Below are 18,134 nucleotides of genomic sequence, written 5' to 3'. Positions count from 1 at the left end.
GCACTTTTGATCATGAAGTATTTTTAATAGATCTGAAAAATTTAAAAAGGAGTTCATCATAAACATTTATCATATTTTCATAAAAAATGTAAATTTATCTTCATAGTCGACGAATACTGTTATGTTGGTACTTCTGTTCAGAGAGCATTGGATGTTTGATAGCACGTTGTAGCTCCTTGTGCCGGTACATTTTGATAACTATCAAAATGAGTGTAATAATTAAGAATGCTTTAAGAATTCCCGCTCTTAAGTCGGCTGGAAAACTTTTCGGAACGAATTCCGTAGTTAATGTTACCAAAGTTCAAGCTAGCAGGAGTATTTGGAACTTGTCGCAATCTCAGGAAACTTTTCATCATAAATGCCATAAACATAATTTTTGTCAGTGTTCTTCTTTAAGAAGTGTACACACTCGAGGTATTACATCAATTGATTTCTTGTATAGGGATGTTGGGAAAAGGGATGTTATGTTAACATAAAATTTACACAAATTAAAATATGATTAGTTTCTTAATACCTTATACTAGCTTCTAATTGTTAATGTCTATTACTAACCCTATTCCTTCTGAAAGGTGGTAATTTCCTGTCTAAAACTGCTACAGAAACTGCCTCTGGAGTAGCAACCGATATTACTCAAGGTATGAATTGATTTAATTAAAAAATTGATATGAAATAATTAGTTTAATTTTTTAAATGTTGTACCCACATTGCATATTTTCAAGTGATTTATTTGTACTTGATAAGAATTATAAGAACATTACTTATTTTTAGTATTGTATATGTTATAAATTAATTCGAAGGAATCTGTAATTTGATTTATATTTCCTAGTGATTTAGAAACCTAATCTAATCAAATTACTGTTTAATTTTATGTTCCATTCATGATCTTAAAACAGGGTTCTAGAAGATTCTTAGGGATAGGTTATAATTTCTAAGAGGAAGATAGAGCATTGCTGAAGTGGTGGGGGCTGAGCTAAGAATTATTTAGTAGTTTTTGATATTACTTTTGGTAACATCCTTCTGATCCTTTGATTCTAATTATGATAAATGCCTTGTTCAATAATTTTTTTCATTGGCCATACCTTGTTAGTTATTTATTATTTTTTGAACTTATTTTAGGAGACAGATTAAATAACATTTTTGTCAATACATCTAGAATAATTTTATATGCTCGAACATGTCGACTCAGCAATAATTATCCTACTTTATTTATAATTTTAACACTTTCTTGAGACTTGTTAATGTTGTTTAAAATCAATAAAATTTTATCCAGTTTTATTCTATTTATAAGTCCGATGTTTCGACCATCCTCAGGGACATCTTAGTACTTTAAAATCTTAATATTTGAACTAAATCATTTTAAAAACAATTTCATGCAGGGTATTCTGCCCAGGTCAATCCAACAAATGACCCTAATTAGTCAATTTTTGCATTAAATTAAAATTATTTATCACAGTCACCTTTGTTAAACATTTAGGTAGTGATAAATTTTTAACAAAGGAGGTGACTGTGATGAATAATTTGAATTTAATGTGAAAATTGACTAATTAGGTAATTTTTTGGATTGACCTGGGCAGAATAGCCTGCATGAAGTTGTTTTTTAAATTATTTAGTTCTAATATTTTATTAAGATTGTCCCTGAGGCTGGCCAAATTGACCAAAACGTCTGACTTATTAATAGAATAAAAATGTTTTGAGATTAAAATGGGTAAAATTTTATTTATATAAATAATTATCCTGTTAAAGAAATAAACCAAGTTATAATTAAATATACATCTTGATTGATGTTTTTATGATCTAACACACTATAGATCTGTTCCAGTAACCACATCTGACTGTCCGGAACTGTACGCAGCATGTGCAGTACAGGTTTTGGGAGGGAAAAACCCTTACTATATATGCTCCATCCAGTTCCTGATAGACATAAAAGTGGTTGTTGGAATATACATCATATGTGGTTACCCTAACAACTCATTAAGAAGGTAACATGACACAACTGTTACCTCCATTTTATTTTAAAGCCAGAAGTACCTTGTTGCACCTGACAAACCAATTTTGGAGGAGCACATCAGGTTTTATGAGCCTTATCGGGGGTTCTATGGAATAATTTAAGTATTAGGAAATTAAATTTTCTAGAAACTCAAATATTTTATTAAAATAATTTTCATTCCCCGTACCATATTACAAAATTCATAGTTCATTCTCTTCACTTTGTTTTATGTAATGTTAATGTAGGTGTTTTGCCATTATCCTACTGCTACCAATAGGGTTAAAATAAAGTATTTGTTCCAAACTCTAGGATACACTGGTCTAGGAATTAAGATGATATCAACCTTTATTGTATTAAAATAACAAATTAAGTCAATCCATCATCATTTTTATGACTCGCTGCTTTATTAACTAGACCTTTTTTTGGCATTATATTTTTATTACTAAATTAAACTCTTTGAAGTCAAATAAAAATATCAATATCTGTATTAGACTCCCATTGATGTCTTTGGGTGAGGACTTAGAGCAAGCAAGACATGGTGCAAGTTTAAATTAGGAGATTTAAGAGTCTGAATTAAGAGATTTGGGTTTTAGTAGAATTCATTGGTTAGAGGGGGTGGCAGGGACTGTAAGCCCTTTATTTATTTGTTATTCTCATAATTACAACCTTTCAGTTGCAGTACATTAAAGAATGGGATAAGGTTTACTGGTTTTTTGGTTTGTTTATTAATTAACTGATTGCTTGGTGAATAGCTTTATAATTTGTTAAGTTTTTCTACTAACTATTTGCTTTGCATGCTAAAGCTGTGTTTTATTTATAATTCCAATGCATATCTTGTGGTGCCATTTCAGTTATAATTAATCTGAAATAATATTAATTATGAAATAATTAATAATTTCTCCTAACCCTAATTTGAGCTAGTCTTTATAAGCCTTCATAAATATATTTTTGTAATGTTACTTTGAAATTGATAGTATATTACATGATAATAATATAATATAAATTATAATAATATAGTATAAAACGACATTACTTATTTAATAAAATAAAAGAAACAAAAATTATATATCTTATTGTAAAGATGTATGGTGTCCAATTCGAAGTATTAATTTGTTCAATTCTAAAGGCTTTGTGATATATACATATATAAATCAGTGATATCACATATCACAAAGCCTTCAGTTACATATATAACACTACATTAGAAGTTTAAGATCCGATTGTGAGGGTACAGTCAAAAATTCATACAACTGGTTTTGGTTAATATAGCTTTGTTTTGCCATGTATCGGATTCGATTCTCATGATACACTGGGTAGTTTTTTAAAAAATGGACTCAACTCTCCGATGTCCTTCCATCACAAGTTGGACATAGCTTCTGTGGGTCCAAAATATATTTGTGCGGACTGACACTTAGAGTAATTGCATATTTACCGCATAGTCGTATTCGAACAGTTATTCTCAAATTCTCAAAGCTATGGGGCAGCTGATTATTAGGTAGCTTTGAGGAGCATCTGTTACCGTACAACGGGATATAGGTCGATTATGGTAATAACAAGAGGTCTGTATCTTTGACAAATTCCTTTTATCTTTCCAAGATCACCCATATTCTAATTCTGATACTTGGCAGATCATTGAATAGTATTGGATCAAACATTCCGAAGCTCTCCAATAGTTTTCTTATCTGTGTTACTCAATTATATTGGAAACTCAAATGGTTGTTACTGTCTAGCTGCAGCAGCATAACATTGTTTCTCAAAGCAATTACAACTCATGTTAAGAAATTCTACTGACCAGGACAAAGTTTGCTTTAAAATGTGATATCCCAGAGGAATGGTTGCAACTGCTAGTTTTACTATAAAAAGTGTGGGGTGTTTCGTTGCAAACACAGCAGTTGCTTGTAGAACCTCACTTGTTGTTACGGCAGATAGGGGTTCAAAAGGAACCTTTACTAGCCCAACCGTAGAAAGGAAAGGATAGTCAAATTTTGTTATTTTTGTATTTTTAACTAAGTAAACATAATAAGAATAGGAACACAAAATATACAAACTAGAAAAAAAAAAGAAAGCTTAATAATATTACAAAACTAAATTAATTGAACAAAAGATTAAAAAAGTCTTATTTCACTGGTGATTGGTGGGGCCCCGGTTGTGGTTGTTCTGAGTGGACATTCTCGTGGAAGTAGATCGACAAAAGGGACGTACGTCCGCCCGCCTTGTCCTCTTGGAGGATGAGTTGAAGAAGTCCGCCCACCGTGGCTAAGATGAAGTAGCTGGCGAAGATGGCCAGAGTGCTGGTAACTATGAGTGCGTAGTGAGGAGAAAAAGGAGACGATGTGTGTGCAAACGTAGAGGCGCTAAGAAGTTATCTGTCTGTTTGCAGTATAAAAAACAACAGAGAGCGGATTTGTTTTGTTTTTTATATAATCTGTCACATAGTCGATTACCGATCATATGTTGGCCGCAACATACCGCCCGCCTAAAATTTGTTAAAAATTTTAAATTGATACTAACGGGATTAAGGAGAGCTAGTTTGATGATTTGGTGCTGACATTCTCCAGTTTTTGGTTTTTAGATTTGGCACTCTCACGATCCCACCTTGCCCAGAATGCGTGGCGATGATTCTTCCGATAGGTCAAATCTTGAAAAATGTATACTTCTCGTTTATGATTACGAGGTCACTGATGTTAAGGTTGTTCTTGGTAATGTCTGTTGTTGTAAATTCTTCATTCTCAATCTTGGCCAACAGTGTTGAGAGATTAGCTTCACTACCGGCCATCGCTTCAGTAGGTTGACGTTCTCATATATCCATAACATCTTCTGGCGTGGCAAGGAGTGGTTAGGTTAGGTTTTGGTTACATGTTGTTAGGTTAGGTTTTGGTTACATGTTGTTAGGTTCATTGGTCAAGGGAGTAAGAGGTCTAGAGTTGAGAATGGTTTGAATGTTTGTAAAAGGTGAGCTTGCCTCAGATTGAGCAGGGTTATGACTGCAGCAGGATTTGAACAAGTGGCGTAATAAAAGAGCACACCATTCCGCCCGTTTAAAATTTATCTAGTATATAGTATCAGAGAAATTAGGTATTTGGTACTACAGGAAATGTTGCCCAGAGAAAACCGCGGAAATTATGGAAAAGCGCGAAGAGAAAAACAAGGTATGAAGAATAGACTGGAGTGGTTGGAATGGCAAAAGTAATGAAAGAGGGCGGATTAATTTTACGAGATCTCTGGTGCATGTAATAATTAATCTTATTGTGGGGCATCTGAGACGAAAATAAGATGAAAGAAAATAAATAGACTTTTGAAGTGATACACAAGAATATTATGGGGAACTTTTTTTCGATGAACATTGCTTGCAACCTTTGCATAACCACTTAGGAAAATTATCGGCTTCCTACGTTCCCCTGGTTATGATGACCGAGTTGAGCGGTTGCAATGGCTGATAAGCAATGCGTTCGCAACTTAACCGAATGAAATATATGAGTTTCCTTTTCAGCTGCAGGGCCTCTTCGAGAGTTATGTAGCGAACAGGAGGAAGGCGGTAATTCATTGAGTACCTCTTGGAGGTAAAGTGCGGCAGTGCATCATCTCATGGATGATGAAGTCCTGACGCAATAGCGTTGGTATGGGAGGATCTGATGCAGCTGGGCGTCTAGGTCTATGAGTTACAAACTTAGAAACACTAATGAGGAGAAGTTTTTGATCACTGAGTAGAGACCTCTTGGGGTTGAGACGTAAAGAACCATTTCGGAGAAATGTAATTTCTAACAAAATGTGGTTATATTTAATAAGATCAGATGAAGCTGAACGATCTGATCTCAAGGGATCAAGCTCATGGAGCTCGGAGGGACCAAGCGAACTGCCTGGAGACCTCAAAGAAGAGGGTAAGTGCTGTGAGTTATTTTGCATAAAGGTAACATTGAACGAAATGTCATTGGTTTTATTAGTGTTTAATGGATTAGGCAGTTTAGATCTTGGGATTTCAGGCTGAGGGAGGCGGGTAGGTTCAGGTTGACCACCAATTGGGGACCTCATGGAGGTGCGCCGCAATTGTGAGGGAAATGAAAGACAATTATTTACCAGCGAAATGTCGCTAGGGTAACTAGAATCTGACGCAGCTGGGTGTTTTGATCCTGGAGTTTCGTCTTGGATGAAAATATTTTCTAACGAAATGTCGTTAGATTTATTAGGATCAGATGTAGCGGAACGATCTGACCTTAATGATTCAGGCCCTTGGAGCCCAGTAGATAGGACCATGAGGACTGCTAGGAGACCCCAAAGAAGAGGGTAACTGTTGTGAGAGAGTTTGTATGGAGGTAACTTCCAACAAAATGTCAATAAGTGGCTCTGGCACAACTGAACGGACAGAATGTTTTTTGTGTTGTACCACTAAGGGATTTATAAATTTACTACAATGACCCAGTGAACTAGAATGGCATGTAGAATTGGAACAGGGAGGTATGCCTGCGACTCCAGAATTTTGAGGAAGATCTTTAGAATTACTGGTTGGCTGAAGTGATTCTTCTACTGTACCTAAATTATAACAATGGTTATTGAGGACTCTCTTAAAGCTTGGACACTTTGTAATTGTACTATTGTTGGTAGAATGAGGACTAGTATGGGTCTTGGCTGTCATTGGTGAGGAAAGATTGACTTTTGAAACTGAAAGATAATAAGTGAAGAAAGAGGACAAGATAAACGAAATTAATTAATGGCGGAATGGAGTACCTTACAAAATATTTCTTATCTATAAAAAATAACTTAAAAAAAAAGAAATAAAATGTACAATAACAAAATTCGACAACCGGAGGACCATGAGAAAAAAAATTAATAAGAAAAATATCCGGCCCGGATGGGACCAAAATGTTACGGCGGGTAGGGGTTCAAAAGGAACCTTTACTAGCCCAACCGTGAAAAGGAAAGGATAGTCGAATTTTGTTATTTTTGTATTTTTAACTAAGTAAACATAATAAGAATAGGAACACAAAATATACAAACTAGAAAAAAAAAAGAAAGCTTAATAATATTACAAAACTAAATTAATTGAACAAAAGATTAAAAAAGTCTTATTTCACTGGTGATTGGTGGGGCCCCGGTTGTGGTTGTTCTGAGTGGACATTCTCGTGGAAGTAGATCGACAAAAGGGACGTACGTCCGCCCGCCTTGTCCTCTGGGAGGATAAGTTGAAGAAGTCCGCCCGCCGTGGCTAAGATGGCCAGAGTGCTGGTAACTATGAGTGCGTAGTGAGGAGATAAAGGAGACGATGTGTGTGCAAACCTAGAGGCGCTAAGAAGTCATCTGTCTGCAGTATAAAAAACAACAGAGAGCGGATTTGTTTTGTTTTTTATATCATCTGTCACATAGTCGATTACCGATCATATGTTGGCCGCAACACATGTATATGTTCCAATTTCTTTATGTGCTTCGAGGCCCAAACGGGTGCAGCATAATCGACTAGTGAAGATATTTATACTTATTATTATTATCAAGATATATACTTTTTATACAATTTATGAAAAGCTCTTTAAGTGAAGTTATGACATACATTTCATGACCTGAAAAAATTCTGTCTTGAATGGTGATTTGTTTTCATGCTCTAACAATTTATGTATTGATCTTTTGCATGATTAATAAATATTTAATTTCTTTGTTTGCTTCGTTTATATATATTTAATTGTTTGGCCTATTTTGTCCCTTTCAATGGCTTTATAAGGTCTTTAATGCTTATTTTCAAACTAAAACTACAATTAATAGCTAGTAACTTATTTTTAATCATAAGAGACTTTCATGGTAATTTTTTAATGAATCACAGTTGTGGTTTTTGAATAATTCAATTTATTACATTTTTTTTTTTCAAATTTTTAGGAGAAAAAGAACTTGCTGATTTTCTTGTAGAGGAAATATCCGCAGAAAGAAAGTTACTGAAAAGTAAAAAATTACCTAATGAAATTGATGGGTTTAAAATTGCAATTGAAGGATCTGAAATCAGCCTTATTAAGCAAAATGGTGATGAAATGTGAGTTATAATCCTTAATTTGTTTTGATAACTAATTCCAATCCTTTTATCCTTTGACACCAGAGTGCTCTCTAACAGTTACCTCACTAGAACTCATCAGTATGCTACTTATTAGTCTAATATTAAGATTGTTTGTGTTATTTTAATTTCAAATTGAGTTAATTTGTTTTCCGACATTTTTTCAAAAAATTCTGCTTTTTATTTTTTTAAACATACAATTCAAAATTGTCCAACCTGAGCTAAAATATTTGCCATACAATTCTTTTGTTTATTCTGTAGCATTACTTTTTAGTTGTCCGTAGATTTCTAGGGTTCGGGAACCACTGCAAATTTCAAATTAATTAAGTCATAAGAAATAATAATATTAGTTATTTTTCAATAAAAACAATTAATATTGAACTCAGACCAATTTACATTTACAAAATAATTAATATTATCCTATTACTTTGATTGTGATGACCATATTATCAAACATTCATAAAATAATGTTTAATTGTTACATTTTTTTTAATTGCATGTATTGATACATAACCTATTTGTCTGTTATTTTAAAAGTGGAATTTCATTTATGAAATGATTTAGCTACTCGAATTTTTTTTATTCTACCAATTATTTCTTTTATATCTTATATCATTACTACATGATAGTTAATGACCAGGTTTTTTGTGAGCTACTTTAATCCCTTGCTTTTTTTTTTTTTTTTTTGCTGATTTAACTTCTAATAGCGTGTGTTATAAACCACGAAATAGACTTTCCATATCTCTGACACATCATCGTAAGGTAAGGAGTTAACTTGAGACTGGTTATCTTGAATTGGTTTTAAGTAATAGATGGCTGGTTATGCACTTTTAATTAATGGAAAAAATATTTGTGTTGGTTTATCATGCATATAAGTTGAGTATAATGTGTAATAAAATATATCGCCAACATTAGTTTTGTTTGGAAATAAATATATCTTATTAAAAAATAACAGTTGCAGTATGTTATTAACAATAGTTGCAAATTTAAAACTAAAATAGAAATATTGTAATTTGGCTTCCAGAATTGAAGTAAACTTCAATGTCAATCATACTGTCGATACTGACCCAGTTGAACCTGAAATTGAGCCTACCATGGACAAACCCGAGCTTGGCGAGATGAAATCTAGGCCTACTTTCGAAGTAGAAATCAAGAGAGGAGGACAGACTCTCGGCTTTACATGTTCAACTGTATCACCTGCTCAACAACAAGGCCAGCAAGAAGAGAGTTATAGTAAGTTATTTATCATTTTGATACTTCTATATAAATAGAAAATTGATAATAAATCAGAATCTTTAATTTTGGTTATTTATTTATTGAAAAAACTGGTAAAAGTAGTGTCATATCCCTTGTCAGAAGATTGATTCTTCTAGTTTGCCAACTGATTGTGTTAGTCGAGGTAGAGAAAAATTTCCACCTTATTTCCTATTTCGTGTTATTTAACTCTCCTCAGTTTCTGCAAAGATTTTTGTTTTATAAGACTCAATAATTCAGTCGAACTTGACTCAAACTTTCGTTACATAGTATGTTCTTCCACTTCGCTCTTTGAATGATTTTATTTGAAAATATAACAATACTTTTTTTTTTTTTGTAGATGATCTATTTCTTATTGATGAAGTAGTGATGTATGATGGAGATTGGAAAGATTCAAATTACTCAGTTTCTGGAGAAGTTCTTGATGGAGTAAGTTATTTAATTTTGTTTTTATATAATGTGAGATGTAGAATGAGACATTGATTTTGATTGACCCCTAATCACTATCTTATTATATTTTAAGACTCAATTTAAAACTATTAAAAAATTGACTCCCTGATAAAGACATCTTACTGATGTAAAAGAAGCAACTAGCATGACTGAAAATGTCTTACAAAATAGAATTATAATTTCTTGATCCACTACCTTAACCTATTTAGCAAGAGTTAAATTGCCTGAGGATTTTATATTCATTGGAGAATACTAATTATACATGAGTGATGTATAGAATTTAAAGCAGTACTTAAAAAACTATGTATTAGTTTATTAATTAATATCTTTTTAAATTTTATAATTGACTGAACTTCAACAACTATAGTTGTTTAATATTTATTAACTTGTGACTCACCCAATATCACTGGTAACTCCAAAACGCCCAAGATAAACATATAAATAAACAATTATTGTTTCAATTTTTGACCCTAAGGAAAGACAAAAGGCAATTTTAAATATTTATTAAAAGAGGATTTTAATTAATGATTTTTGATCAACTAAATGAAAGAATTAATGTAAGGCGCAGGATATAAATTGATATATTTTCGGAAGGAATTTTAACTCTTTTTAAACTTTTTTTTTTGCTCAAGTCCTCCATTAAGTTGTCTATACAGCCCTAGAGTAGGAATGTCAACATTCTTTTCTTGGGACCAATGCAAAATAAATATTGATTGACCAGGGCCCTGTTTCATAATAAAGTACAAGCTAATACTTCTAGTCTTGTTGATTTAACTTAATACAATTACACTGACTTGTACTTTAGTACTTTATAACTCCTGTAATATCACTAATAGTCCTCTCTATCATGAAAAAAATAAATATCAGTGTAATTAACACGTTGTATTGATACTTATATTTTGAACTAATATATGAACTATTAGCTTTCATTATGAAACAGGGCCCAGGTGGGAATTGAACCCACAACCTTCTGAACAAGTGTTCTGGGATCCTTGCACCAGCCCGATCAGCTGTCTGGTCCTCCTTTTTTAAACTTCATTCCTTCCTCTGTTCTATGATCTGAGCATTTCATATAGTTAGCTCATTGTCATGTTCAATTTTCTAAAACTAAATATTGCATAGCCAACACTAAGTAAGAACAGATAGTAGAAAATTACAAGTAAAGTTAATAATTTTTTCCATAGAAATAAGGTTTTTTCATCCAATAATTTTGGGATGGATTAAACGCTGAAGAGAGGGATGGAATATTCTCAAAACGGGTTAAAATTTTACTAAATCTTAATTTTAGAATTTTTAAATTTTTCTTATTAAATAAGTTTTTTTTTTTAGACACTTTATGACTTGTTCATGAACCTTCTCGAAGATAAAGGAATCAGCAATGAATTTGTTGAAAAATTGATCGATTTCTCCACATCATATGAGCACGATAGTTACATTCGAATGCTTGAAGGTATCCAGAGGTTTGTCTCGCCGAAGTAGATATACAAAATTTGTTAATTACACCTACTTTCTTTAGATGAGTCATCTATCTTAAGATTAGTTAAAATATTAGAGTGTATATTTTATATGAGATTTCCATGGATGTCAAAAGACATGGATTGGGAAATTGTTAGTATTGTAACATTTCATTTCCTTTGATTTATATACAAATAGTTTTGTTTTTGTATGTTTCCTTTGTATGTACCGTTTAATTGTGATTTGTTTTATTTTTTATTAAATATTTTGCCAATACATGTTTTGTTTATTCATTTTTCCCTCTGTACAAGCATCTCTAATGTATGATGCATCTAAAATAGTAATAGAAGTGTGATACGTTTAAGAAACAACAACTGGCTTCCTATGCTGAAAAATTAAGGTTTGAATCCTTGATTAAGATTCCCCTCAATAGTAAGCTGTGAATGCTTAGCAATTCACAGGTCATCCTTATTTTGAAGATAATTTTCAGGTTAAAATTAAACTACTAGTAAGAAAACAATTTCCAATTATAATATATCCCTATAAGAAACAAATGTAACTAGGGACTATGTAGATAAAAAGCATGTCATAAAACCATTACAATAATCCTTTTAAATTTTGAACATAACCATTTTGTTTCTGATAACTTTTAACTAATTAGGATAGTGTTATCAATGTTTTAACAAAAAAAAAAATGCATGTTTTTTTTTTAGATCACGGCAAATATCTTGAAAATGGTCAACCTGTGGAAAAACCTATTTATATACAAAATTACATTAAAAACTATTTAAAAGATCCTCTATCTTTTTTATACATCTAGTAGTTTTTAGTATAATCTTACTTGGAAAAAGGTGTATTATTGAAAATGTGTTCTACAAAGCTACCCTAACCTAACGGGGTGAGTTATGTCATGTGTTGTGAACTGTCATATTACAAATGTTAAATACTTGTTTAATGGGGTAAGTAATGTGTCGGTACTTTGCTATTTTGTACCTGATCAAGTTATTCTGTTATTTTTTTAAAAAGTGAATTACTCAAGAAATAAATTATCTATAGGATATATGAGGAGAAGATGTATGTAGGAGAAAAGGTTAAGTGAAGACATCTTTTCCTCATTTATCATCCACGGTCAACTATCTCTCATAATTATAGGATAATTGACTACAATAATTCAGATGATCAGGGTGATAGAAATTAAACAGAATGGTTAAAAGACAAAATAGTTTCATACTACATTTTTTCTGTTTAATTTAGACCACTACTTAATTTTACTTCTAACTATAAAAAATGTATAGTTTTTGTTACTAGTTTGTATCAACTCATGTTCTATATTACTGGATGTTGAATATTTTGTCAGAATAGTTTTCGTGAGGAATTCTAAATAATTTAGTCATTAGTGATCCAACACAAATGTTACTCATTATTCAATGGAATACAAAAAAATTCCCAAATCGAGTTGACAATTCATTCATTCAATTGGACCATTCCTGTTGTTAATTTAGTGTATTTAATTAATCTCCTTTAAATAAAAGGCAAAATATTTTTTTATTATATTCCTTGAATAGTTGAACTCTAGGTTTTTCATCTTCGAGTTTATCCCTCGAGTATAGTTGTAAATGCAAAAGATCTACATCATTAGTGCTTGATCAAGGAATTGATTAAAAAATAAATAAATAATTAATTAATAGAATGATTGATATCAGTTACTATTATTTGCTTACTATATTGGTCTAAATCAGTGGCTCCCAACCTGTGAACTGTAACAACCCTGAGAGTGGGCCAAAGGAGAGTTTGGAGACATATTTTGTGAGGAATAATAGTTAACCTTTTCTGATGTTTAAATATTAGTTAAAAGGTTTTTAAAAAACGAATTTTTTTGTAATCTAATTTTCTAATATCTTTCTGGAGGTACTCCCCTTTTTGGTCAAGTAAGGAATGGGGTGGGGGCACCTACATGGTTCAATTTTTGGTTTAGTGGTGTACAGAATTCTATGGATAGAGAACCATAGGTCTAATTAAATTTATTTTGACAGGAAAAGAAATTTAAATTTATTTTGTCACATTTACTGATATTGTTCTCTAAGAATATTGAAATTCGGGTTTTATTTTTGAACAAACATTAAAAGACATGGATATTGTTATAATGTTGGCATCTTGGTGCAACTGAATCTTGAGTGTTTCAGTTTTGCAAGTCCAATCCTCTAATGGGCCAAGTCCACTTGTTCTCTGCAGTTGCTCTATAACATAAAGAGTTACATTTTTCTTCTATATGATTATTATTCCATATTACTGCCAGGGCTTGAGGATGCAATCTTTTAGTGGATTTACAAGATTTGTTGGTGTAAGGGACCTGGAGAGAAGAGTAGAGAAGGCTATATACAATTCCTATTGTATATCAATAAACAACACTTCTGGAACCTGCCATCTCAGATTTTCTTAAAATTTGGCATAGTTACTTTATTTGAAAAAATTATTTTTAAGCTATTGAATTTTACACAGCTGTAAAGGCCTCGTTAATGGGCTAAAAAACAAATAAGTTATGGCACTGCTGCAGAACTTTCCCTAATTTAGCTTGAGATAAGGGATAGGTGTCATTTTACAGTATGTGACATGTCCTTTCATATTATTTAAAATACTATATAGGTTAGGACAAGACATTTCTTGAAACCTAATTTGAAATTTTATTTTAATTTTGTCGGAAAGTACAAGTTTTAAATACAAAACTAAAAACTTAAGCTCCACTGTCATAAATTAAACTCTTCATTCATTTAAATTATTGAATCACAGTTAATATTAAAGTTTCCTTGAAAACAAACAATCCAGATATAAATCTGTACTGATAAGTATAAAAGATTTAAGTCTAAAAAATGTCTATGTTGAGTTAAGTACATAGACTCAGAAAAAAATTCTCTATTGATTGTTATAAAGTTGTATATTATGATAATATCCTGGTTAAAACTGTGTTGAACGGATAAGTTTTTGTACAGAATTTTTTGAACTTCCATACTTCCTGCAAAATCAAGAATATGGACTTAGTCCTTTATACTTATCAGTACAGAAATTATGATTCAATTAATAAGACAGGAGATTTTGACACTTGTTTTTCATCAACTTCTGATCCTATTGAAAAGTTTTTCACCAATATTTTTATTGTAGTTTTGGAAATGAACACATGGTATTGGTGCATTCTATGGATAGATAATGCAAGATCTAAGATTTTAAGGTGTGAGGTTCAAGAGTTTGTTAAATTGACATAGAATGATCCATCCTATAACATGTTAAATAAATAGTCCTGCCTGCTTTATTCGGTTGGTAACTTCAACAATCAATTTAGGTGACTGAACCAGCTAGACTTTGAACCTTTAAACAATTATAATAATCTTAGAGGGAAAAAAAAAGAAATATATATTTAAAAAATAAAAAACTTTATTATTTATTTACATGATTATAGTTCAAATACACTTCTTAATTCATAATAATAAGTCATAAACAAAAATTATGTTTTATTCTTTAGAAACATAAAAGAAATATATTGTCAAATTCAATAAAATATTTTTGTGCGCCACTGATAAATAAGTTGTAAACACGACTTGGATTTATACCTACCACTGTGAAATAAAAGTTGACTTTTTTTTTATATAAATGTATAGGCCAGAAACTAAACTGACAGGAAAATATTATCAATCTTTTAAATACAAATTTTAGATCATTGCCGGCATCAATAAAAAACTTCTGTTACCTGAATCAAGTTTGAATTTTCAACTTAATTCACAGGGCTATAACCTATAACAAAATAATTTAAAAAGTTTGTAAAGAAATGGACAATTTGTTTCAAAATTAAATGGAATAAGTATCATATTTAAAAAAATTGTACAGAAATAACCTGCAGTGGCACTGATAACATAAAAAGTATATTATTAAGTCATTATAGTTCTAAAAGGAAAAGTGAATGTCTATTTACAAATCCTTTTGAAAAATCTCCATAATGCAATACTATGGGAAAGTTCATAAGAACTCATTTTCAAATAAATTTAAATACTATATTGCAAGGTATATTTATAAATAAATAGAAAAAGATTTTTTTAAATTGAAGAAGATATTGATCTGATTCAAATTTATCTTTGACATTTATCTCTGGGCTTGTAAGTGATTCCTCTGCTCTTCATATCCCTAATGACACTATTGGGTAGTTTTCCAGCAACTGATATGGCATATATTCCTCTGGTGAATCTATCTGCATAAAAATAAATAAATAAATTAATTTTTTGAATACTGTTGATAAAATATAAAATTGTAAAAAATATATGCAACCATTGTCATAGAACGAGCTTGGTTCACATGAATATAGAAGATAGTTCTTCGAAAGAGGATCTCAATAGAAAGTGATATTAGTGATCTTTGGGATACATTTCATTACTGCACATTCAGCAAAATATTCACATAAACAATGAAGATATAAATTCTTTAATTGCTCAAAGTTTCTCGGGGATATTTTTTCACAGACTTCAAACTATAATAGAGAGAATTTTTCAATCTGCAATGGTCTGTATTAATTGTGGTACATATATTAATCTTAAAAACACTATAAAATAGACAATATAGAATCCTTAAACAATTTTTTATTTTTGGTTTAAATGATAAGAACTCGTGCTTATATATATGTAGAGAGAGAGAGAGATAGAGAGATCTTTTACTTTTGCATAATAATAAGTAAAGGTTAATTAAAAATCCAAATATATGTTAGAGAGATTCATATTGAGAGTGAATATTTACCTAAAATTGTAAATTACACTAATATTTTTAAATTAATAAAAACCAGAAATGTAGGAAGATAGTCTGGGTAGCGGTCAATAAAGGTATCAAAATAGTAAATTTTGATACCTTTATTGACCGCTACCTGAACTATCTTCCTACAATATACTTTATACTGTCAACTATCTTCTTCCAATATGAATAAAAAAAACACGAGGCCACCAAGATATAACACTCCACCGCAGTGCCTGCCTTCAAAATCGCTGACCTATTCCATAACCCTCATCACTAGGTCACCTGAACTTCAGCCCTTAAATTATCACTTTTCAAGAGTTGACATCTTTGTTTCAACCTGACAGCCCTGCAAAGTGGGCCAAAACGTTGCTTAACAATAAATAGTTTTCTTTTATTATTTTGAAACCTTTATTTACCACCATCTGAACTATCTTCCAACAATCTACTTCATACGATCAACTATCTTCTTTCAATATGAAAAACCATAATTTTGTTAAAAATTCTTTTGGGACACATTTAAACTACAATTTAAATGGGAATGGTTAATTTTGAGTACAAAGAATAGTTAAGAGAAATACCCATGTAAACCATTTTGTTCTCACCCAAATTAATTTTCACTTGAAAGTAATTATTGAGTTGATTAGCTGTAAATTGTTGGATATGCTCATGATTAACTAATGCATAAAATGTATAAAAATATAATAGAAACCTAAGGTTTCTGTAAAACTTTTACACAGATCAAGTACTCTATAAATGGGAAATATGAAATAAATTTATTAATATGTGTATAAATTACTTACTGATTCGTTGCCATTTACCAACCCAGCTGTCTTCAGGTGACATGAGAGCTATCATTCTGGAATAGAAAAATAAAAAATGTTCAATAAAAGATACAGAAAGAAAACAAAAAGTTAATGCCAATCATACCCATCAAAATTTGAGCTGGTACAGTCATAAACATTTTCTCTGTTGTTTTTCATCCTTAAGAATTCATCACAGTTGTCGCACCCGTCAAATTCGAATTGCTCAAACGACTATTGAAAAAAATTACTTCATAAACAAGTTTTAAAAACGAAATCATCACTTTGTTGGCGTGAAAATTACCTTAATTAAAGAGCAGACTAAACAGGCTCTTGCTGATCTCAGATCCTTTGGAATATTTTCGAGAGCCATTGTTCCTACCAACCAGGAATATTATAAAACAAAACAGAAGGTCTAATTTTGAAATGGTGAGGAACAATGTAACAACTACAATACTATAAATAAATAACCAGTGCGGAGGTTCTACGATTTTATACTAATCGATTAGTGACAAATGTTTTCGATTATAGCTACTAATAAAAACGTTTTTCTTGCAGACATAGTGTAATATTTACACAATTTATTTTTGACTACAGAAAGTAAAAATAAATTATATTCTTACAAAAATGCTAATAGTTTCTAGTAACGTAGCAATAAGTACAGAGACGTGGGATGAAATATTGGGTGAGGCCCTTCGTCTCCTTGGAAGGTAAGTTTACATAGAACATTATTCTTTATAATTTTTCAAATTTTATAAATATAATATTTTTTAAGTTGATACCAAACAAAAAAAACGGGTAAATAAATAAACAAAAATTTACAAGCTATAAATTTTAATTTTTTAAAATACAAAATGTATCTAACTTGTACACCTTTCAAATAATTACAAAATTATATTAAAAAAAAAGCAATGAATGGACGTAACGATAAGATATGCAATGCTGCCGATGCACGTATTTTTACCCGTTTTCAAGTATTTTTCACGTTAGCAGAAAATTGGTGGGGGTTGGGGACTTCGTGTTAAATTGCTGCACATTAGAGGTAGAGTAGCACTTGTCCTTGATTTTGTTTTTTAGTTAATCCTTGAACACTTTTTCGATTGATAACAAGTTATTACTTTCCTTAAATATTGAATTTTTGAACATAGGCGTATCTAGACCATTTGGGGCCTATGACACATTTTTTTTGGGGGCCAGGATAGATTTATTTTTGGGGCCCGGTACAAATTTATTTTTGAGGTATGGAATGAATATAATTTTTGGGCCTTAGGCGGATTTGTTTTTGGGATCCAGGACGGATATATTTTTGGGGCCACTAGGTGGGTTCATTTTTGGGGTCAGGGGTGGATGCAAATAATTTGATGTAAATTTTGTTAATTTATATAATATATTA

The 18,134-nt window shown here is 31.2% G+C and overlaps 2 protein-coding genes across 3 annotated transcripts; one reads left to right on the top strand and one right to left on the bottom strand.

The window, feature by feature from the left end:
• Window positions 1–21: 21 nt before the first annotated feature.
• P32 (complement C1q binding protein P32) lies at window positions 22–11,450 on the top strand. 2 transcript variants are annotated; one of them, XM_014419389.3, is made up of 6 exons: window positions 22–414; window positions 570–635; window positions 7,847–7,997; window positions 9,040–9,248; window positions 9,610–9,698; window positions 11,049–11,450. In XM_014419389.3, the coding sequence occupies exons 1-6, from the start codon at window positions 207–209 to the stop codon at window positions 11,196–11,198; spliced, it is 873 nt and encodes a 290-aa protein (XP_014274875.1). In that variant the 5' UTR covers window positions 22–206; the 3' UTR covers window positions 11,199–11,450. The 2 variants fall into 2 exon arrangements, with proteins under 2 accessions (XP_014274875.1, XP_014274876.1); XM_014419390.3 differs by lacking the exon at window positions 570–635.
• Window positions 11,451–14,580: 3,130 nt separating this feature from the next.
• spt4 (Transcription elongation factor subunit spt4) lies at window positions 14,581–17,218 on the bottom strand. The gene is made up of 4 exons (XM_014419412.3): window positions 17,046–17,218; window positions 16,869–16,975; window positions 16,742–16,797; window positions 14,581–15,408 (listed from the first exon to the last, which is right to left on the bottom strand). Exons 1-4 carry the CDS (start codon window positions 17,112–17,114, stop codon window positions 15,290–15,292), a joined length of 351 nt encoding a protein of 116 aa, XP_014274898.1. The 5' UTR covers window positions 17,115–17,218; the 3' UTR covers window positions 14,581–15,289.
• Window positions 17,219–18,134: the final 916 nt, after the last annotated feature.

This window comes from Halyomorpha halys, unplaced genomic scaffold (genome assembly GCF_000696795.3).
Source record: "Halyomorpha halys isolate HHAL.00 unplaced genomic scaffold, Hhal_1.1 Scaffold237.1, whole genome shotgun sequence".
Taxonomy (NCBI): Eukaryota; Metazoa; Arthropoda; class Insecta; order Hemiptera; family Pentatomidae; genus Halyomorpha; species Halyomorpha halys.
The sequence above is the reverse complement of the archived record's forward strand: the minus strand, read 5'-3'. Positions and strand labels throughout refer to the sequence as shown.

Excerpts from the sequence above, each read along its gene's own strand:
- P32 (XM_014419389.3), top strand. The coding sequence starts at position 207 with ATGAGTGTAATAATTAAGAATGCTTTAAGAATTCCCGCTCTTAAGTCG. Across the intron at positions 9,249-9,609 it reads CCAGCAAGAAGAGAGTTATA|ATGATCTATTTCTTATTGAT; the intron begins GTAAGTTATTTA and ends TTTTTTTTGTAG. Across the intron at positions 9,699-11,048 it reads CTGGAGAAGTTCTTGATGGA|ACACTTTATGACTTGTTCAT; the intron begins GTAAGTTATTTA and ends TTTTTTTTTTAG.
- spt4 (XM_014419412.3), bottom strand. The coding sequence starts at position 17,114 with ATGGCTCTCGAAAATATTCCAAAGGATCTGAGATCAGCAAGAGCCTGT. Across the intron at positions 16,798-16,868 it reads ACCAGCTCAAATTTTGATGG|AATGATAGCTCTCATGTCAC; the intron begins GTATGATTGGCA and ends TTTCTATTCCAG. Across the intron at positions 15,409-16,741 it reads TGGTAAATGGCAACGAATCA|ATAGATTCACCAGAGGAATA; the intron begins GTAAGTAATTTA and ends ATTTTTATGCAG.